Source organism: Podarcis muralis, chromosome Z (genome assembly GCF_964188315.1).
Source record: "Podarcis muralis chromosome Z, rPodMur119.hap1.1, whole genome shotgun sequence".
In the NCBI taxonomy this organism is placed as follows: domain Eukaryota; kingdom Metazoa; phylum Chordata; class Lepidosauria; order Squamata; family Lacertidae; genus Podarcis; species Podarcis muralis.
This window is the reverse complement of record NC_135673.1, coordinates 13,179,150-13,201,729: the sequence shown is the minus strand read 5'-3', so window position 1 is coordinate 13,201,729 and position 22,580 is coordinate 13,179,150. Positions and strand designations below refer to the sequence as shown.

Here is a 22,580-nt window from a genome sequence, read left to right as displayed (position 1 = left end):
AATGACAATTGAACTTCAAAAGATAGAATATACAGACTTTGTCAGATAACACAGATAATGAGTGTCCCAAATGAAGAACTGCCATCATTGCAAGAGAGCTGTGACATTTTAACATTGATATTGCAGTGCTTCAAGGAACTCGAAGAGCAGGTAAGGGACAACTGAAGGAAGAAAAAGGAGGCTACACTTTCTTCTGGAAAGGTCTACCTGAACAAGAATGTCAAATACATGGAGTAAGTTTTGCTATGAAACAACAGTCTTGTGAAGCTCTTGTCAGAAGTCTACCCGCATTAATGAGCAACTTTCAACACTTCGAATAAAACTCGCTAAAAAACCAACAGGCTACTGGTCTAAGCACTTACGCACCAACACTGGATGCTGATGAAAACATTAAAGAAAATTTTTACTCTCAGCTGGGTGAGATTTTGATCTGTAGCCTGGGACTATTGGGAAAGAAGGAATTGGCAACAGCAACCAGAAAAGAATATTAATTTTGATTATATGTGCAGCACACAACTTTGTTATTATCAACACACTCTTTCATCAGAAAAATAAATTTAAAACCACTGGTACCTCTGACTTAGACTATGTAATTGTCCAAACATAAGATTGCCGTGATGTGCTCCTTACCAGAGCTATGACGAGTGCCAACGAATGCTGGACAGATCACCGATTAATATGCTCCACAATGGCTATCAAGCTTGTACCTCAACACAGGCTTCAAGGAAGGGAACCAAGGTGCAAAATGAACACTCAATCCCTTCAAGATCCTATTAATCGGGATTGCTTCCAAATGATTCATAAGGACCATCTGCTTTTGGCGTTCCCTGATAACATTGAGGAACACTGAACCAAGCTAAAAACATCCATTACTGCAGCCTGTGAACAAACTATTGGATACCAAACCAATAAACACCAGTACTGGTTTGATGAGAATGACAGTGAGATTGAATGCATGATTGACAAGAAAAGGAAGATCTTGCAGAGCTGGCAAAGAGATAGAAACTGTGCCACTAAGAAAAAAAAGCTATGCCAAGGCTGAGGTTCAAAGAACACCTGGTGGATTAAAAAAGCTCAAGAAATCCAGCACTTAGCCGACTCTCATGATGCATAGAGTTTCTTTAAAGCCACAAAGACCATCGATGGGTCGATAAATCATGGAATATGCTCTCTATGCTCAACAGATGGTACCACACTTCTAAAAGATAAAGAAGCTATTGGACAGCACTGGAAATAACATTACCAGCATCTCCTAAGCCGTAACTCGCCCATAGCTGCTGATGTCCTCTCACAAATTCTGCAAAAACAAATTAGAGATGAGCTTGCAGTATCTCCAAATATGGGAGAGCTGTGTACAGCTATTAACCAAATAAAAAACAACAAAGCCAGCGGACCTGAAGGAATACTTGTCGAAGTCTTCAAAGTGGACGGAATTGAACTTACACAACAACTTCACAAGCTCATGGGAGAGAGACATCCCAGCAGACTTTAGGGATGCCAAAATTATCAATCTCTTTTAAAAAGGTGACAGAATGGATTGCGGGAACTATCGAGGCATCTCTTTATTAGCTGCAGCTGGCAAAATTCTTGCAAGGATCTTAGCAAACCATTTCTTAACAATATCCAAAGCTACCCTTCCTGAACCCCAAAATTATTTTAGACCTTCTAGGGGTCTAAAATTTTCACTGCTTGACAGCTTCAAGAAAAATGCAGAGAGCAAAGCCAACCTCTGTATATAGTGTTTATTGACCTAAGGCCTTTGACACTGTAAATCGTAATGCCCTGTAGACTGTCCCTCTGAAAATTGGCTGCCCAGATATTGCGAACATCATTCGGCTCCTCCATGATAATATGACAGCAACAATTGCAGATAACAATGGCTCTCAAAGTGAACCATTCACAGTGTGATCAGGTGTTAATCAGGGTTCTATTATTGCCCCAACTCTATTAATTATTTTCATTGCCATGATCTTACACTTTGTCGAAGGGAAACTCCCCACCGGAGTAGATGGAAAGCTCTTTGAGTAGGCTGAAAGCAAAGCATAAAGTTACCTTAACTTCTGTCACAGAGCTTCAGTATGCTGATGACAACGTAATGTGTGCACACTCAGAGGATGACCTCCAAACCATCCTAAATATCTTTGCAGAAGCTTATGAAAAGCTTGGCCTGTCACTCAACATCCAAAAAACCAAAGTGCTGCACCAACAACGACAAAACAACCCCTCTGCAGCACAATAAATCCAAATCAATGGTGTAATGTTGGAAAGTGTCTATCACTTCTCCTACCTGGGCAGTTAAATTTTCACAAGGGCAGACTGGTGATGAAATCCAGCATCGCCTGAGCTCTGTGAGTGCAGCTTTCTTCTAACTTAAGTGCAGTGTTTGAGGACTGGGACATTCGCAGAGAAACAAAAATGCTTGTTTAGAAAGCTCTTGTGTATGCTTGTGAAACATGGATCACATATAAATGCCATCTCCAACTGCTCGAAAGATTCCATCAACGGTGTCTCGAAAAATTTTTGAACATAATTTGGGAAGACAGGCAAATGAATGGCAGTGTACCGGATGAAGCAAAGATCACCAGTGCTGAAGCAATGGTTCTTCGTTGGACTGGTCATGTTGTGTGGATGCCTGATTATCATCTTCCAAAGCAACTACTCTATTCCGAACTTAAAAATGGAAAGCGTAATGCTGGTGCTCAACAAATGAGGTTTAAAGACTGTCTCAAGGCAAATCTAAAAAAAATGTAGTATAAACACCAACAATTGGGAAACACTTGCCTGTGAGTGCTCCAATTGGAGAACAGCCTATACCAAAGGTGTCATGGGCTTTGAAGACACTCGAACTCAGGACACAAGGGAGAAACGTGCTAAGAGGAAGGCACACTTGGCAAATCCACACCGTGATCAACTCCTGCCCAGAAACGTAAGTCCCCACAGTGGAAGGACGTGTGGATCCAGAATTGGCCTCCACAGTCACTTACGGACTCACTGTCAAGACCGTATTCATGGAAGACAATCTTACTCAGCTACAAAGAAGAAGAAGGTGGGGATCCCTGGACTAGGTCAGAGACAATGTGCTGGAGAGGAGTCTCAATGAAGAGTTTTTAACCAAACATCTATTTTTCTTTATTATTTTTTAAAACTTATTTAGTGATTTTCCCAAAAAACTTTACAAATATTAACATAAACTGTAAGTTACTTTATGTATTTTCTTCCCATCCTTCCCTTACATGGTTTCCATATTTACCCATCTATATCTATATCTATATCTATATCTATCTATATCTATATAGAAAGAATTCCAATTATAAAGAAATAAATTGATACAAAGGAAAAGGGTGTGTGTGAGATGAAAGAAGTGAGAAGAAAAACGATGCATATAAAAAATAAAATGATATTTAAAAATGCAATACAATATACTCTCATACATTCTTACATAAATTGATAGTTATTTACCCTTGAATGCGGCATATTTCTCCTATACTATTCAATACATTCATTTCAACCTCCTCTCTTTTTTAAGCCTGATAGCACCCTCTTTAAGATCAAGGAGTTCCTTGTATGTGCCCCAGTTCTTGTTCACATTTAATTTCTTGACTGGCCCTGCTTCAATGGGGGACACCCACCATAGTGACTTTTTTCCCAGGACATTTTTCAGTCTTGCCCAAACACTATATAAGTTCTTCTGCAGAACACAGTTGAGGAAGCTGTTGCTCATACTTCAAGTCCTTCTTGCGTTTTAACCTCTCTGTAGTAAATACTCAGCAAAAAGTCTCTAATCCCCAATGTCACCATAAGGGTGTGGATCGAGGTTGCAGACGGCGTCTTTGCTGAGCCTCCTTTCCCAGCAGATGACATTCTTGTGTGGGTCTTCTTGTTTCCAGAGGCCTCCTCCCAGGCTCCAGTTGATAGGCCGCCATTTTCCAGCGTGGATTCATTGTTTCATGCAGGAAAGAGAGAAAGGACGTTCTGTTAGAAGGGTACTGAATATCAGTAACGTTAGAACCTCTTGTTGCTCCAGAAATTATCACCGCTGATGGTGAATAAATTATAAAAAGAAGGAGGCATTTCCTCACACCCAATAATTTTTTAATCCCCCCCCAAATATCTTAAACACAATACAGCTTAACAATATTATTCTCCTTTAAATCTATATTTTATCCGAATTAACTTCCCTCCACCCCTCTTCTGGCTTCTCTACATTGCTCTTACTTAAGCGTGATTACTATATATACAGTCTATAAATGTCTATAATTCCTTAATAAATTTTTGTATTATACTTTAGACAAACACTCCTTATTATATTAAAGCATTACATCTTGTGGTCTAACCAAATGTTTACAATAAACGTTATGAGTTTTATTTCAGTCCTGTGAGTGCCTTTATTTATGTAGTTTTCTCTAAGTATACCATAAATTTGGACCATTCTTTTTGGAATTTCTCATCGTCCTGCTGTCAGATTCTTCCAGTTAGCCTTGCTATTTCCGCATACTCCAATACTTTCTGTTGCCATTCTTCAATTGTTGGAATATCCTGTTGTTTCCACCTCTTTGCGAGGAGTAGTCTTCCTGCTGTTGTGGCATACAGGAAGAATTTCAGATCTTCCCTTTTAATGTCCTCTCCAACCATTCCTAGCAAAAATGCCTCCAGTTTTTTTTATAAAAGGTGTACCTAAATATCTTTTTTGTACATCTTTGCTAGTTTGGTGGGTGTTAAGTACCACCTATACATCATTTTTAACAAATTCTCTTTTAAGGTCATGGATGCGATAAATTTAATTCCTAAATTCCATAGTTGTCCATTTCTCATACTCGATATTATATCCTAGGTCCGTTGCCCACTTGGTCATGGCCTCCTTAATTTCTTCATCTTTTGTATGTAATTCCAACAAAAATTCATATACTTTGTACGACCTTGTAATACCCCAGTCTCCAGTATTGATATATCAGGATTAAATCCATAATTTTTTTTTATCTTTAAGGAATATATCATTAATTTTGTGATATTCCATCCATCCTGACAATCTAGGTTTTAGTTCTTCATAAGGTCTGATTTTGATTATATTATTGTCTTCTTTCAATAAATCTCTATAGGTTATCCAATCTCCATTCATATTTAATTTTTTAACTAAAAAGGCTTCCTGGGGTGACAACCACCACAGTGTTTTCCTTTCAAACAAGTCTTTATATCTCATCCATACTTCATATAATGGTCTTTTTATAATATGATTTAAGAAATCCTGGTGTACTTTGACCTTTCCATACCATAGGTATGCGTGCCACCCAAACCTGTTTGCAAACCCTTCCAGGTCTAGAACATTGGTGTTATCAAGTATCATCCATTCCCTCAACCATGTTATACAGGCAGCTTCATAACAGAGTTTAAGGTCAGGTAGGGAGAATCCACCCCTTTCTTTTCTATCAGTTAACAACTTAAATTTTATCCTGGGCTTCTTCCCTTGCCACACAAACCTTGAGATTGTTTTCTGCCATTCCTTAAACTGTCCTAATCCTGTAATTACTGGGATGGTTTGAAACAAGTATAATAGTTTGGGTAGCACCTTCATTTTAACCACGGCTATTCTTCCCCAGAATGACATTTTCAGTCTACTCCATATGTCTAAATTTCTTTTGATTTCTTTTCATATTATTACATAATTGTCTTTAAATAGATTTATATTTTTTGGAGATAACCATATACCTGAATATTTAACTTTCTTTACCACCTTGATTTCCATTTCCTTCTGTAGTTGGTCTATTAATTCCTCATTCATATTTTTAACCATCATTTTTGTTTTAGCTTTATTAATTTTAAATCCTGCTAGAAATCCAAATTCTTCAATTATTTGCAGCGCTACTATCCCTCTCATATGGGGTTCTTGTAATGTTAAAACTAGGTTGTTGGCAAAAGCCTTCAGCTTATATTATTTTATTCCTAATTTTATTCCCATAACAGCTCTTGTATGTTTAAATGTTTGTAACAATACTTCAAGCACAGATATGAACAGTAAGGGCAACAATGGGCACCCTTGTCTTGTGCCCTTTGATATTTAAAAACTCTCTAATAATACATTATTTACAATGAGTTTCACATTCTGCTCTTTATATATTGCGTCAATTCCTTTCATAAAATTCTCCCCCAGACCCATCATTTCCAAATTCTTTTTCATAAAGTACCAAGAGGTAAAGGGACCCCTGACCATTAGGTCCAGTCGTGACTGACTCTGAGGTTGCGGCCCTCATCTCGCTTTATTGGCCGAGGGAGCCGGAGTACAGCTTCCGGGTCATGTGGCCAGCATGACTAAGCCGCTTCTGGCGAACCAGAGCAGCGCACGGAAACGCCGTTTACCTTCCCGCCGGAGTGGTACCTATTTATCTACTTGCACTTTGACGTACTTTTGAACTGCTAGGTTAGCAGGAGCAGGGATTGAGCAACGGGAGCTCACCCTGTCGCGGGGATTCAAACCGCCGACCTTCTGATCGGCAAGTCCTAGGCTCTGTGGTTTAACCCACAGTGCCACCCGCATACCAAGAGACGTTATCAAATGAGAAGGAGGCTTTTTATAATGGAGAAATGGAACCAAACTTCTGCTGGGGGGGGGGGGTTGCCTGCTTCCCCCACTCAAGAGGATTGCAGAGAGTCCTGCAAGGACCAGGACCCTGGGCGGGCAGGCAGCATTGGCGACACCTGCTGCCCCAGCTAGGCATACACCAACAGCTGGGGCAGCTGCATGAAGTCTCCCTGCCTGGCGGGGGCAACACCAAAGGAGTTTGTCCCTTGGGTGGTGGCACGTCAGGGATGGAATGAGGGCATGGGTCAGCCCCTTTGTGTTAAAATTATTATTTTAATGGGGGTGGGTGCTGTTTGATTTAAAGGGTGGGATTGTTTTAAATGTGATATGTCAATTTGGATTGTGGTCTGGAGTATTGTTTAGGGGCTTTTTATGGTTTATCAGTGTGTATATATTAGTCTTGTTGTTTTATTTTTATTATTTTTATTATTTGTTATTATGATTTTTGTGCACTGATTATTTTTATTATGTATTTTGTGCTTTGTATACTGTAACTTCCCATGCAGTTTTGTGCTATGGCTATGACGTTCAGTAGAGGATCATAACTAACCTCTACTGCGTTGTTGGGAAGATGAAATAAGCAAAGCGATCTTACCAGATGCAGTCTATTATGTAATGTGCAATCCAGAAAGTGGTTGTTCCATAATACGCACATGGGCAGCCAGACCGCAGGAGCTTTCAGCCAGCATCTTCAGGCATTCCTCCCCCAGCTCCCTGGAGAGGTTGGCTAGCTCTACCAGGTGCATCAGCTCTGCGAGGACATCAGCTTTTCATGTATGCCACCAGATGCCAAGGAAATAAACAACTATCTGACTTTTAGGAGACATCTGAAGGCAGCCCTGTTTAGGGAAGTTTTTAATACCCTGTTGGAAGCTGCCCAGAGTGCCTGGGGAGGCCCGGCCAGATGGGCGGGTATACACCGAACTAAAGGGTCCTATACGAAGGAGAGAATCTTTTCAAAGATCTGAAAAGTCCAACAGTTTTTCTTTTAGCACAGACCCTTCACCATTCTGCCTGCAAACAGTGCTTGGCTGTGATTCGAATCTAAATCCCTCCCTCTTCCTCTGAGCATCACTTGCCATGTCAGAGTCCAAAAGCAGGGATATCCCTTTGAGGCTGAGCTTCCAGACTTGCGCGTGATCATGTTGCAGCCAGGTGAGCAGGTTGTCCAGTGCTTGCTTTCAGGGATAGACTCACATTTGGTAGCTAAGCAGCTCAAGAGACCCAAAGAGAAAGAAACTCTTTGGTGATGGGATAGTACAAAACACTTCCTTGTACAAAACATTTCCCAATGGAGGTTTAGACGGGTTCTCGTTTTATCCAACATCTGTAGTCTTACAGATGGAGAGTTGGATCCAACTATGTTTTGCGCTGAGCAAACCCACTGAAGTGAATGGACATAAGTTCATCATGTACATCAAATCCAATGGGTCTATTCTGAAGAGAACTAAAACTGGAGACAATTTGGAGGCTCAAAGTAGCCTTGACATGAGCCGCAGAATATTTAAGGTAAATGAGTACACAGTAGGGGTGAAGTCCAAATTCCAAAGAGGGCATGTTAGGGAACCCCCATTGGGGTTGCCGTCTAAATTGGGGAGGGCGGATGTCTGCTATCTGCATCCAGAGGAAAGACTTTAAATGTGGAATCTTGGGAACGATACTTCTTGCAGCCAGCCATAACAACATTACTGGAAGGCCTTTTGTAGGAGATTACAATTGCCCCTCCACTGGCAAAGATCTCATCAATAAAGATGCATTTGCTACGTTCTATTGGGCAGAGACCTTGCTTGGCTTTGCAGTCTCTTCAATGTAGCCAAAGATGGCATGATTGTGGCATAGGGATTGTGATGGCCTGGGATTCCGAGTCTGAGAGCGATCCGGAGGAATCCCAGCCGGCACAGGAGTCCCCGCCTCCAGGGCCGGCTGAACTGGGGCAAGGCCTAGATGCTGAGGAAACTCAAGAGCAGGCACCAGGTGAAATCATTCAGGCCCCAGAGGTGCTGGAAGACTCAGTGGCTACAGGTGAGCCTCCCCCGGGGCCCAGTAACCCTTCGGCCTCTCCTGATCTGCAGAGGCTTAGGGCAGAGAGGCGAAGGGAACTGGTGTCTCCCAGGAGGAGTGCTCGCCTTAAGGCCAAGAGAGGCGGGGCTTCTGGGGGCCGGGACCGCCCCCGGCCTTAGAAGAAGATAAAGCTCAGGCAGCCCGGTCCCAGGTTGCGGGAGCAACGTCGTTGTGGAGTACCTGTTTTACCCAGTCCTTGTTCGGCACTCCCAGTGTGCCTGTTCCTCGCCCGGCTTCCTGTTTCTGACTCTCCGGTGTTCCTGTTCCTCGCCTGGATTCCTGCTTCTGCCCTACTAGTGTTCCTGTTCCTCGCCTGGACTCCTGCTTCTGCCCTACCAGTGTTCCTGTTCCTCGCCTGGCTTCCTGCTTCTGCCCTACCATCGTTCCTGTTACCCCGCCTGGCTCCCTGTCTCGGACCTCGCGTCTCATCTAGTGATCATCTATCCTGTTAGAGACTCTGGACTGATCTTGGCCTACGGTAATAGTACCTTATTCCCCCTGGGACCAGCACAGGGATCAAGAATGGGGCCTTGGGGGACCCTCTGCTGTTGGTGGGAACAAAAGAGTTGAAACCAAGCAGGGGCCTCCTTGCTCCAGCCATTTTCTCCTGTGTCAGTACCCCACACCAGAACACCAAGAACCAAACTGGAAAACCACATTTACAAGGCTCCCCCAGAAGTTGATATTTCCAGAAATTATGAATTATGCAGATCTGCCTTGACATGCAAACAGAATCAAATTCCTTCCGCATCCTTGCTCCCTAGTAGCCACCTGAAGGATAGTCTCCCTTGGAAAATCAAGCTGGACCAGAAAACCCCAGAAGCTGAAGGAAAAAGGACTCAATTTGTCCCTTTGCGATGCGCTACCCAGTTGAGGAATTCCTGGGCAGGCAGGAAGTTGGCAGCTATCAGCAGCTGTGGAAAGTGATGGTGCATAGGTGGCTTTGTATTCATCCATCCTGCGGATGGTGTGCAACAGGCTGGTCAGGTGTTGCTGGGAGAGAGAGAGGTGCAAGTCACTTTCCCTGCTTTTCTGCAGAATACAGAAACCCCTTGATGGGGAGAAGAAGCCAGAAAGCAGGGGATTCGTCCTTACCACAGCGGTAGCAGACTCTGCCAAGGAGCTCTGATGCAGCTGCTCAGCCTTCAGATGGAGTAGTTGTTGTTGGTCAGCCAAAACCTCCTGCCATATTCTCTTGCAGGAACAGCAACAGTCAGAACTCTTGGCTCAGGGATGGCACATTCTTGCAGGGAGGGGACCATTTGGTTCTCTGGGCAGTGGTGCGGGGGCCAGAAAGGCGCTTTGCCTTTAAACCTGACCCCTCCGCAGGTGGTCCAGCTCCATCAGGAACTCTACTGCTTGCTGCCATGCCACAGAGAGGAAATGGCTTGGTCTTCCCTGGTCTCCTGCACTCCAGAAGGATCTGGATCAGCCCCTCTGTGCTGCTGCATCTCTGCAGATGGCAAAAAGAGAGGGGGAACCTGCACCAATCTCACCCCTTGCTGCCTCGCCTAGAGGACAGAGGCCTGTCCCTGCCTTCTCGGCTTCTGCTCTGTTGCTCTTCCTGTTAAAAGACCTAATCCTGGCTATGGTACCACAGCGGGAGCCCTCCAAATCCTCTGTCTGTTGCCATGAGGCAGCAAATCAGCTGGGAATCCAGAGGGAGGAAGAGATTTGGAGACTGGCTGCTGACACTGTGAGGACCGGGTTCCCCAGCTGCCTGGCCTCCCCCCTCAGGGAGAGAGTTACTTTCTGAGCAAGCCCTGCAGATTCCCAACATCTCTTTTAGGCCAGTGGAAGCTTGAGTACCCCATACATGAAAGGAAATTGGAGGAGGTGTTCAACCACTTTCTCCAGGTAATGATAAACTAAGATGGCCACTTCTCTGCTCTCCATTGTAGACCTTGGAGTGATCTTCTGGAAGGCCTCCAGCAGCACCTCCACCTGTCAGAGATGAAGGAGAGGGTCACTCAGATGGTACCATGAGGTGGGGCTGTCTCAGGACCCTTGGGCTGAGGTTCTTGTTCTGACATTGTGAGGCCCCTCCCAACAAACATGTGTCATGGCCACCCAATGGCATGGGGTGGACTCCCCTACTTCAAGGCGGAGATTCTTCTCTCCTACCCTAGCAGCATCCTACCTCCACTGCTTTGCCGCTGAACTCTTGCAGCAAGTGGGAGATGTCCAAGGGCTCGAAGGTGCTCTCAGCAGCAAGGTCACTGGCCAGGAAGCACTTGGCCTTCAGGAGCTGCTCTGCAGGAAGGAAGGTGACCTGAAACAAGAGATGAAGGTCAGAGAGGTCCACAAGGAGAACACATTCATTCATTCATTCATTCAGAGCATTTGTACTCTTCTTTTCAGCCAAAAAGGCTCTGAGAGAGACTTATATGAAATATGTTTTTCCTTTTCAAACAACAGTACAGTGGTACCTCGGGTTAAGTACTTAATTCGTTCCGGAGGCCCGTACTTAACCTGAAACTGTTCTTAACCTGAAGCACCACTTTAGCTAATGGGGCCTCCTACTGCTGCCGCACCGCTGCTGCACGATTTCTGTTCTCATCCTGAAGCAAAATTCTTAACCTGAAGCACTATTTCTGGGTTAGCAGAGTGTGTAACCTGAAGCGTATGTAACCCGAGGTACCACTGTACAAAGTTAGTATCCATTATGTAGAAATATCAATTTCCCAGATTTACATAATATTTCTTTAATGACAAACAGCATATAGAATGCTATTTAAAATAAGATTCAACCAACTAAAATATGTTGTTGTTGTTTAGTCGTTTAGTCGTGTCCGACTCTTCATGACCCCATGGACCAGAGCATGCCAGGCACTTCTGTCTTCCACCGCCTCCCGCAGTTTGGTCAAACTCATGCTGGTAGCTTCGAGAACACTATCCTTGACCTTGGGCCAGTCACACTTCTTTGAAGTCTCTCAGCCCCACTCACCTCACAGAGTGTTTGTTGTGGGGGAGGAAGGGAAAGGAGAATGTTAGCCACTTTGAGACTCCTTAAAGGGAGTGAAAGGCGGGATATCAAATCCAAACTCTTCTTCTTCTTCATCTCGTCCTGTCGTCCCCTTCTCCTTGTGCCCTCGTGCCCTACAATATAGATGACTAAATTTTCCTTTACAGCATTCATTCTCCCCTTCTAAAATATTTACACAAAAAGTTTCCTTTGACCTTTGATCGCTCTTTGCCAAACTTGGTGATACAATTATTCTATGTCCTAAAGCTAAGTCCCCTGGAAATGCCAACTTTCACCTACCTCCAGGAGTCTCTGAAATGCCCTATTCTAATCCAAATAAGCAAGGGTCACTACAGCAAACCTCTGCCAACCTCTCCACGCTGAGGATGCCAGAACCTCAGTTCAAACAGTCACAGCCTCCGTTGCTTGGTGACATGGAACGCACGGCCACCATGCCAAGATTCCAGGAGAGTCCATGTGGCCGAGTGATTAGAGTGCTGGGCCTGGACCTGGGAGAGCAGGGCTCAATTTCCCGCTCAGCCATGAGACGCACTGGGTGATCTTGGGCTAGCCACTCCCTCTCAGCCTAACTGGCTTGGCAGGGTTGTTGTCAGAAGATGGGGAGAAGGAGAAATATGGACGTCACCTTGAGCTGTTTGGAAGAAAAAGAGGGATATACTGTAAATGTCATAAACAGATCCATAAAATACCAATTGTGAAAAGCTGACCCATACCAGTCGCACAGTATTTCTTCAACAGGATTTTGTACAGTAGTACCTCGGGTTAAATACTTAATTTGTTCCGGAGGTCTGTACTTAACCTGAAACCGTTCTTAACCTGAAGCACCACTTTAGCTAATGGGGCCTTCCACTGCTGCTGTGCCGCCGGAGCACGATTTCTGTTTTCAACCTGAAGCAAAGTTCTTAACCTGAAGCACTATTTCTGGGTTAGCGGAGTCTGTAAACTGAAGTGTATGCAACCTGAGGTACCACTGTACTTGATAGTTTCCTACACCAGACGGAGAAGATCACCTTCCAACTTGCCTGCATTTGGACTCAGCCGCAAGATAGAATAGCCGCAAGAAGAATAGTAAAAAAATAAGTGAGTAATAATAGAAAAGGTGTAAAAGTGAATTAAAAAAATAAAATTAATGAGTGAAAAAAGGGGGTTGTGTATATAATTAAAGAATGTATTGGAAGTAATTTTGACTCACAGGCCATTTTAATTTCAATGGTTGTCAGATCCCTGGGTAAGGGCTAAGGCGGTATTCCCTTCTATGGTTCAGGCCTCCTGCAAGGGTGCTTTTACAGTTCTTCACAGAAAAAGAAAGAAGAAAAAGAAGAAATGATTAAAAAAACAACAACCAGGATAAATATTATAAAAAAGAAATATATATTAATATTCATAGCTGGGGAGGGCCCATGTTGTGTATGTTTTCCCCTGTGGTGGCCTCTGGTGTGCAGTTTCCCCCTGTCAGGCCAGCTGCCAGAAAGTTAGGCCTGGGTCAGGTCTAGGCTACGCCAAGCAATTATTTGCAGCCTCCCTGGCCCTCCTGGTACTTTCCTATCTCCTTTTGGTGTCGGCGGCGGCGGCAGCAGCAGCAGCAGCAACGGTAAGCTGGTGTTCAGCTGGTGGGAGACTACTTTTTTTTCTGCTTTGTTTCTGTTCAGCTCCAGGCCCCAGAGCTCCTCTGGGCTGTTCAGGTCAGGTGCTCCCAGTCCCAGCATAGCCAAGGTCATGGGGGGGGGGGCAGCAGCCTCTGGGCGACTTTCCTGGCTGATGCACCAGACGTCCCTGGCTCGCCTCCGGCGGCAGCGGTTTGGACAGCCTGGGGACCAGCCAGGCAGCGCAGTTGGTGTTGGCTGTCCTCAGGAGCTCCACACAACTGTGGCGCCTGCCATCTTGCCCTGCCAGAAGTCCTTCAGATATTTTCGGTTATACTTGATAGTTTCCTACGCTAGACGGAGAAGATCACTTCCAACGTGACTGCATTTGGACTCAGCCGCAAGATTGAAATCATCTGCTTTATATTAACTGCATCCTAGTATGGGAACAAGCCGGCTTGTTTCAACAAACGCTACCACCCTCCATACCCTCCAACATTTCTCAGATGAAAACAAGGACATCCTATTATACATGGGTGTCTCCCCCCAGCCCACGCCCCCTATGTGTTTCATCAAACTGCTGGTGGAATATGGGGTAAAGAGCAGGGCTAGCTGAGCTGCCCCAGTGGGACTTACTTTTAAGTAAGGTTCAAAGCCTGGTTCAAAGCTTGAACTTCAAACTGTGCATTGTTCAAGCTGTAAGCTCCACCAAGTTCAAATGCAAGCGTGCTCACGTCTGAAATCTTGTCCCATTCAAGTCAGTGAGAGAACACAAAAGGATCTGCAACCCTTTTAAACAGTTAAAAGTGGGAATTTAAAAACCCACAGGCTTCCAAGGAATAACACTCAAAATGCTGGTTCTGACCTCCTGAATTTCTGTTTGTCACACATCAGTTAAAGAGACATTAACTCTGCCGGCGCATCAGGGTGGGGGTGGAGAGTGGGGAGAGGTGCCAGTCTATACGCTCAAGGTTACCTTTGCATATGATGGCACACATACACACATGCTAGAAGGGGATTGACACGGGCAACATGCCTACAGCTCAGGTGCCGTGCCTGCTTCCTATCAACTGAACTCAGCCGGACAACACACACACACACACTTCTGAGTCTGTTACAGCGTCCTCATACTCACAGCCTTGTGTTAGTGAAGAGAGAGAGGAAAGGGTTGCTTTTTATATTTTGTACCTTTGCTTTCTATATTTTGTACCTTGTACCTAAGAAGGATCTTCATATGTACCTAAGAAGGATCTTCATATTCTTGTATACCTTGAATCTAAGTCAATTTCTGAGCTAGAAATAACTTCACCTGCAAAAAGGCCCCTCGAAGGAATGCAAGATAAGACAGAGACTGTAAGCTAGAAATAGCCTCGCTTTTTCACTTTAGGAATGCAAGATAAACAAAAGAGACACAGACGGGAGGAGACGGGAGGAGACGGGGGGGATGCAGGACGCTTAGAAAGACACTATAGGGAACAATAGGGAGGGCTGTTTAGAGGGCTATAGACATGCTAAAAATAAGTTGAAAACTTTCCAGTTGATTGGGAAAGTTTCTGGAGGGCGTGGGGAGGAGGGAGGGAGTTTCCTCAAGGTATAAGAAACTCTGCAGAGGCGTATTTCGGGGCAGCCAGATTTTTCAGAATCTATTCTGCTGGCTGTCTCTCTGTGCACAGATAATAAACTGCTTTCCTCCAAAGAAGAATCTTTTCTGGTGCTTTCTTTTGCTCTCTCTCCGGATCTGGGGACGCGGGTGAACGATTCCCTGGCATGGACTAGGCTCAGCCTACATCTTGGTTCCCTGACCGGGAATCTGCCCCACCTCAGAGAGCTGGGGAGAGCCAGGCTCGACCTCGGTGGACAGCTCGGATCGGCATTGCAGGCTCCACGCGCACCCTGCCAATTTGTGGGGGGAGCCAGCCATACCGCTCCGGAGCAAGGACCCAGGTCGAGGGAGGAAAGAGGACGGCGCCAAGGGGAAGGGAATCCGCAGCGGAAAAGGTAAGCCCGACGGAAAGGGCAGCCCGACGGAAAGGGCGAGGCCTGATCAGCCTCACCTGGTTATGCAGTAGTGTGCAGCCAGGAAGGGAATGGTTATGCAGTAGTGTGCAGCCAGGAAGGGAATGGTTATGCAGTAGTGTGCAGCCAAGAAAAAGGGGAACAGAGGCGTGGCAGTGTTGTGCCACCAGTAAGGTTTGGTAAAAAGGGGATTGGCTGCGCAGGAGAGTGCCAGCCACCAGGAATAAAGGGGACTGGTTGTGCAGGAGAGTGCCACCAGCAAAAATTTGGAACAGAAGAAGGAGGGGAAATTATTTTGGTGTGTTCTGTGTATTGCATGCTGAGGTTATTTTGGTGTGTTTTGTGTACTGCATGCTGAGGTTATTTTAGTGTGTTTTGTGTATTGCATGCTGAGGCTATTTTGGTGTGTTTAGTGTGTTACATGTTGAAATTATATTGATGTGTTTTGTATGTTGTATGTTGCATGTCAGATACTCTAGTGACTGAATGTGCGTGTGGGGACACTCCAGTGAATGTTTTGAGTGTGTGAGACGTTGAAAGCAACGTCTGGCCTGTGACTGAGTGAAAAAATAACGTTAGGAGGAGGGAGTGTCCCAGTATCCCAAGTGTCCAAGTGTTCCAGGGTCATGGAGAAAAAGCAGTAAAACAACTCCCATGACCCCCCTGCAATGCTTCCCTGAACAAATTGAAAAGATGCCACGAAGGGAGAAGAGTGGGGATTTTAAAAACCTGATGAAAAAATAGACTCCAACACTTATGTGGAGTTCCTAACCGTCTCCCATGGCTTAAGAAAAGTAGAACTGTGATTACCTGTGCCATGCCAAACTGTGCCCAGTATGGCAGCAAGTACAAGTTAAAAAGCCAGCAGTTTTGCCAGTCCCAGAAGAGAAGTCCCAGAAGAAAAGGAGGAAGGAATAATTAGCCCCCCTCCACCCTATGCAGCAACTGCACCAGGGCTAAATGAGGTTTCCCCTACCCAACCCCCAAGAAAAGAGACTGAGGGAGAAAAGAAAGAGAAGAGGAAAGTGAGGAAGAAGGTGGTATAGAGAATGAAGAATTCAGAAGGTGAAGTGGACAAGCAGTCCAAAAGAGTGTTTCAGTATGTAAAACCATGTGGCTTCTTGAGTTCTAGAAGCAGCACAATGCAAGGATGTGAATTGGCAGACAGAAAGAAACAGAGCAGAAGGCTTTGAGAGCCGCATGGGACAGAACTGTTAAAAAAAAGAGACAATTAAACCCGAGGGATCAAAGAACCCTGGGATTACAATACTGACCATTGAGGAAATCTGCAAGATAAATGCCCTCAGGGCAGCGGACAATACTGATGTTGCAATTGAGGCAGCTAATAGTTGCAATTGAGGCAGCTAAAACTCCACTTTGATGGCCCCACTCCACTGAGTGTACGACCCCCTGGAGTCATCCGATGCCCAGGACCACAGACCTCCAAGCACCTTAAATCAGAATCCTTCTTTCGAAGAGGACCTGGCCAAAATAATTAGGGGTTTGTCTTCAAACAGCCAGAAAGCCAAAAATGCAATCTCAGAGCGAGCGAGGGTGTCCACGGGAGGGGCAGAGAACGCCTAGGGAAAAAGCCAGTGCGCCATCTGCAGGCAAGAGGGTCACTGGAAAATGGAATGCCCAAAGGCCCCACGCCCGACACACCCCACTCCCCACAGGGTGGGAACAGTAACCAAAGTTCCGATGCCTATGTACCCAGCCATGAGCCTCAGCATTACAGCCACAAGCCCAGCTCTGAACTCCAGAAAAATCAAGGCAGAGGGCAAGAACAGGGATCTGTGCAGGGATACCCCATGGCCTGAACCCCACCTCTCCAGTCCTGAGAGACGGAAAAAACTTACTAGGATAAACCAGGCCCAACAAACGCAGGTTCCCAGAAGCTGCCTGGCCCTGGTCCAACAATGGTTGCTCGGCACACAGAATGAGGTTTCTGAAAATGATTTGCTCAAAGACTGTTGCAGAAGCAAGTGAACTAACTGTTTCTCATTCATGCAAGTAACAGGACATCAGCCCCCCCCCCCTTTTGTGCCAGGCGCTTGGAGGTAGCTTCAGAGCGTTATCTCTTGGCAGCTATTCCAAGAAGGACACTGCTGCATTCAGCCAGCTACCCTGAACCTCACACTTTCTGGATTTACAGTTCAGCCAGAAGGCCAAGAGTTACCCATCCCCCCTGCCCAAAAGTATTAACCTGAAGAAGTGACTTTCTTAAAAGCAAGTGAATGCTTTCTGTGAACTTTGTCAAGTTTTTCTTTTTAAGGTGCAATTTTACTCTGAAAGAGGAGCCGCAGCATAACATAGAAATTGATATTTTGAGGAATTTGAAGCTTTGCCAGAAGCAAGGAGCGCATTGTTCTTTCTACAGACACTGGCAAATGAACTGAAATTTGCAACATGGCTTAAAGCTCTGAAACCTAGAGCACACAAATGAGACTTTTAAAAATCTCAGCTGGCAAAACTTAACCCAAGGAACAGAACTGTTAACCCCTTGTGAAGTTTCCTGCCAAGCATACCTTTTGAATTAATGTTTGCTAGGCCTATTCCTTATGTGAAAATGTTATCTATGCAGTCGTTCTGCCGTGTGTTGTTTTCTCTTCTCTTAACAGGTGAGCTTTTGCTGGAACGCCTTGTGCCTTGGTCGAGCCTCTGCATCCCTATGATGAGGACCCAGATTTGACCCAGACGCCCAGACATTGCTCCAGCCTTGTTGGAAGGGACCCAAGATGCCCAACACCCACCAGACGACCCGACACCCACCAGACTACAGCCCTGCCTACGTCACTCCGGACGCTGACGCTTGGCACGGCTCCAGGATCCAGCATGGATTGAAAGAGAACATTTTCACATTTTCTTTTCTTTCCTTTCGCATAACTGAACTTTATTGAAGGTACCTGGGCCTGGTTTGCTTTACGCCACCCCTGCAGAGGAGGGTGTCTAGTGGGTCTTTTCTTTCAGCGTGATTATACCCCACTCTCTAGCACTTACCTAAGCCCCTCCCTGTGCATACAATGGCTCAAATACGACTGTGGGTCCCCATGCTGGTATTTCTGCTGCCTTTGACCTTTGAAATGCCAATACCACTCACAGTGACCAGACAACTGCTGCAATCGTGGGGGGGCCCACCACACATATAATAAGTGGATTCAGGTTGCTGAGATGGTTGCGTTCTCTGCAAATCGGACCAATTGTGCCGTCTGCACTCTGGCCCCTGTAGATGCTCTGGGAGGAATGCCACTCCTCCCTGTGCCTTGGAATGAATCCTTGGTTACAACTCCACTTGTTGCCTTCCAGCCTCTGGGCAACCATTCTTCTTTATGGAATCATTCCGTCCCTTTCCAGGTTCACAGGATCACTGGCTGCCTTTGTGTCAACAAATCAAATGACACAAGTGACGCTCAGACCTATGTGGGCACTTCCCACTGTGATCGTACCTTCCCAGCCCCGACTAACATGTTTGAGTCCGAGACAGGAACCTTTTCTGGTTCCAATTTGATTGCATGCCTGGCCCGCTTGCTGAGAGGCACCATATCTGCCCATGGTCAGGACGTTTACTGGGTGTGTGGCAGGAAGGCCTATCATGCCCTCCCAAGAGGATGGTATGGGGTCTGTTTTCCAGCCTACTTAATACCCCCCATGTGGATTCTTGACCAGATTGCCTCTGCACCCCGTAGAAGGAGGCGTTCGGCTGACCTGGCAACACTTGCAGGTGGCAGCTCCCAGAATTGGGGCAAAAATCAGTGGCCTCCGGAAAGGATACTGGCCCATTATGCTCCAGCCTCATGGAATCGGGGAGAGAAAATCTCTAGGGCAAGGGGGCCGATCTATAACTTGAACCGCGTAATCAGACTCCAGGCAGTGGTAGAGATTGTTGCTAACACGACAGCCACGGCCCTTAGGCTAATTGCCACGCAATTGGATGAGACACGCAATGCGTTTCTCTCAGTCCAATTAGCATTGGACTTTCTCCTGGCGCAACATGGAGGCTTTTGTGCAGCGTTAAATCTCACAGGTGGAGCATGTTGCTTCAACATTTCAGACCATGGCGAGGCTATCCGTGATCTGGCAGCAAGCATTGAAAAGGTAGCACATGTCCCTGTACAAACCTGGGAGGGCTGGGATATGTCTTGGTTGGACGGCATCTTCCCAGGTGGATGGATGGGGAGGGTATTTACTATGGTGATAGGTCCAATAATGCTTCTATTGCTTTTCTGCTTCTGTATGCCCTGCTTGATGCAATGTATGCAAAATATGATGGAGAAGATGATGTCTCGCATGATGGGACCTCGCGTGATTGCTTTCATGAGAGATTATAGACCCCTTCCCCAGAACGAATCTAAGTAATAGATTGTTCATAAGAAGAGGAGGGAGTGAAGAGAGAGAGGAAAGGGTTGCTTTTTATATTTTGTACCTTTGCTTTCTATATTTTGTACCTTGTACCTAAGAAGGATCTTCATATGTACCTAAGAAGGATCTTCATATTCTTGTATACCTTGAATCTAAGTCAATTTCTGAGCTAGAAATAACTTCACCTGCAAAAAGGCCCCTCGAAGGAATGCAAGATAAAACAGAGACTGTAAGCTAGAAATAGCCTCGCTTTTTCACTTTAGGAATGCAAGATAAACAAAAGAGACACAGACGGGAGGAGACGGGAGGAGACGGGGGGGATGCAGGACGCTTAGAAAGACACTATAGGGAACAATAGGGAGGGCTGTTTAGAGGGCTATAGACATGCTAAAAATAAGTTGAAAACTTTCCAGTTGATTGGGAAAGTTTCTGGAGGGCGTGGGGAGGAGGGAGGGAGTTTCCTCAAGGTATAAGAAACTCTGCAGAGGCGTATTTCGGGGCAGCCAGATTTTTCAGAATCTATTCTGCTGGCTGTCTCTCTGTGCACAGATAATAAACTGCTTTCCTCCAAAGAAGAATCTTTTCTGGTGCTTTCTTTTGCTCTCTCTCCGGATCTGGGGACGCGGGTGAACGATTCCCTGGCATGGACTAGGCTCAGCCTACATTAGCACTTTCAAAGACTAACACAAACATTTATTTGCAACCTCAAAAGGGGTTAATTAAAAAGCTCAAGACACTTATTCTCAACACCAGTCCAACAGAGATTATGCAATGGCCAGTCTTTTAAAGACCCACAAAATGTAGACTCATATTTTATGCAGATAAGGGTTGCTATTTACAATATAAATTCAGCACAACTAACTAAATAAAAGGTAAATGTAAACAGTATTACAGTTCTGCCAAACATTAGCTTTCTTAGAATTTATAATCCACAGTTAAGACTTTTAAAAAGTGCTGATCTGTACAAAGAAAGAAAACCACCTCCCTCCCCACCCCAAGTCTAACATATGATGTTAACTCTTTCTCTCTCTCTCTTTCACGAGTTAACATCCCATTCATGAGTTAGTTAGATGTCCAACTATTGCTTGCTCATAACTGTCAGCTCAGCCAAAAAATACTGAAATAGTAAGCAGTTCCTAGCATTTTTAAAACCAGCCTGGTGATTACAGATGCATTTACCTAGAAGGCACACTTCCTCCTAAGTAATCTTTCAGTTTTCCAGAGAAATGCAAAAATGTGCTCTATTCTTAGAGGAAGCAGTAGAATGTTTATTGTTTTTAATTATCTGCTTATCCCCTTACTCATCCTCATTTGGCTGCCCAACAGGACAAGAAGGTGAAAGAAGGAGAGCTGGTTGTTGTGCTTTAGGCTATGGCATAGTCGGGGGGTGGGGCTAACTTCTTGTGGCCCTCCAGATCTTGTTGGACTCAAACTCCCATCAGCCACAGGCAGCATAGCCAATGGTCAGCAGTGATGGAAGACAGGAGTCCGGCAATATGTGGAGGATCACAGCTTAGCTGATCCTGGTCTAGATATGAGCAATTCTATCTAAGGAAGTAACAGAAGGTTAGTCCATGTTCTGCTTCTGCTGCCCAGCTTAAGCATGGCTTTAACAACAATGATAAAACGGCTAAAGAAGCCTGCACTGAATGCTGGGAGCTTCTCATTGACAGCAGATGCATATTTTCTACTTAGTGTATATCTCACATTTACTTCTTGCATATGCTCTATTGTTTCATTGGAATTTGCATAGACTGCAACTTAAAAAAGGTAAAGGACCCCTGGCAGTTAAGTCCAGTTGCGAACAACTCTGGGGTTGCAGCCCTCATCTCATTTTACTGGCCGAGGGAGCTGACGTTTGTCCGCAGACAGTTTTTCCGGGTCATGTGGCCAGCATGACTAAGCCGCTTCTGGTGAAACCAGAGGAGCGCACAGAAATGCCGTTTACCTTCCCGCCGGAGAGGTACCTATTTATCTACTTGCACTTTGACGTGCTTTCAAACTGTTAGGCTAAATACAAAATAGATTCTAAAGGAGAAACCACACAGATTCCAGAACAAACTTTGGTTCTGAAACTTCAGAGTGAAGTGCTGGATAGGTCACACTTATAAGAAAACAAAGAAGACCCACTTTAGATGCGAGAACTATTCTAACAAATAAGATTAAACGGGTACCTTAGTGCATTACATTTACATATCATTGGGTGCTAGCACAGCAGAGCAGAAAGAGTGAATGAAAGTCAGCCTTATTCTCAAAGCATTGGTTCAGGATTCTCTTTAACACACTAAGTGTAGAGATTTGTATTCCAGAGGATGGAAAGGCTGAAAGATAACTTCAGCATAGTGGTAGATTTAAAATTGATTAGAGTTAAATGGGAAAGGAGGGGAGGGGTGGTGAAACATATTCTTTTATACAGTGTGCATGTGGGGGTTTTTGTCAGCATCAACTGGGTAGCTTCTCTTTCTATTCGCTTATTACATTTCCTTGGTACTGAGAGGGATTGGGGGGGGGCATTTCCTCATTTTGAAGGAGAGGGATTGGTTTTCTGTGGAGTGTGGCCCGTAATGTGTGTATAAAATTATTATAACAATGTCACAATATATTTTATTGGCGCACACTAAGATATATGGCGTAAATTTTATTTTTTATAGACACGCAGTAATACGTACAGGATTTATATAAACAGAGCGAAAGATAAAATATACTAAACGCGCACTAATATCGGATACCCCACCTCGCAAATAATGCGCTCTCTCTATTTTATATATATGGGACGTGCCCTTTAAAAGGCGGAGGAGCGAGGTTCTCATCGCGTGCTCAGTCGTGCCCATTCCCCGGACGGCAGAGAGAGCGAGAGAATTCCCGCGAGTGTGATGTGCGTCATCGGCCGCCGCCGCCGCCGGACACGTGACGCGGCGCCGCGGCTGCGCTCGGTCGCGCCGGGCGGCCCTCGGGCGGGTAGAAATGACGCGCCGCCGCGGCTCGCGCGCTGATTGGCGGG

At 45.3% G+C, this 22,580-nt stretch overlaps 1 protein-coding gene and 1 long non-coding RNA gene across 5 annotated transcripts; one reads left to right on the top strand and one right to left on the bottom strand.

The window, feature by feature from the left end:
• Positions 1-3,383: 3,383 nt before the first annotated feature.
• LOC144326189 (uncharacterized) lies at positions 3,384-22,500 on the bottom strand. Of its 4 annotated transcripts, XR_013391378.1 has the most exons (5): positions 22,314-22,500; positions 12,814-12,912; positions 11,901-12,252; positions 10,776-10,907; positions 3,384-10,579 (listed from the first exon to the last, which is right to left on the bottom strand). XR_013391378.1 is itself a non-coding variant. In XM_077922566.1 (2 exons), exons 1-2 carry the CDS (start codon positions 10,959-10,961, stop codon positions 10,421-10,423), a joined length of 345 nt encoding a protein of 114 aa, XP_077778692.1. In that variant the 5' UTR covers positions 10,962-10,984; the 3' UTR covers positions 3,384-10,420. The 4 variants fall into 4 exon arrangements, 1 of the variants encoding a protein (XP_077778692.1); XR_013391377.1 differs by lacking the exon at positions 12,814-12,912 and having other exon boundaries at positions 22,314-22,498; XR_013391376.1 differs by lacking the exons at positions 11,901-12,252; positions 12,814-12,912; positions 22,314-22,500 and having other exon boundaries at positions 3,384-4,574; positions 9,731-10,579; positions 10,776-10,984.
• Positions 14,356-19,773, top strand: LOC114605371 (uncharacterized). The gene is made up of 2 exons (XR_013391379.1): positions 14,356-15,202; positions 17,842-19,773. It is a non-coding gene; the product is annotated as an uncharacterized LOC114605371 (long non-coding RNA).
• Positions 22,501-22,580: the final 80 nt, after the last annotated feature.

Coding starts and splice junctions, on each gene's coding strand:
- LOC144326189 (XM_077922566.1), bottom strand. CDS start 10,961: ATGAATGAATGTGTTCTCCTTGTGGACCTCTCTGACCTTCATCTCTTG. Junction 10,580..10,775: donor TCAGCGGCAAAGCAGTGGAG/GTAGGATGCTGC, acceptor CATCTCTGACAG/GTGGAGGTGCTGCTGGAGGC.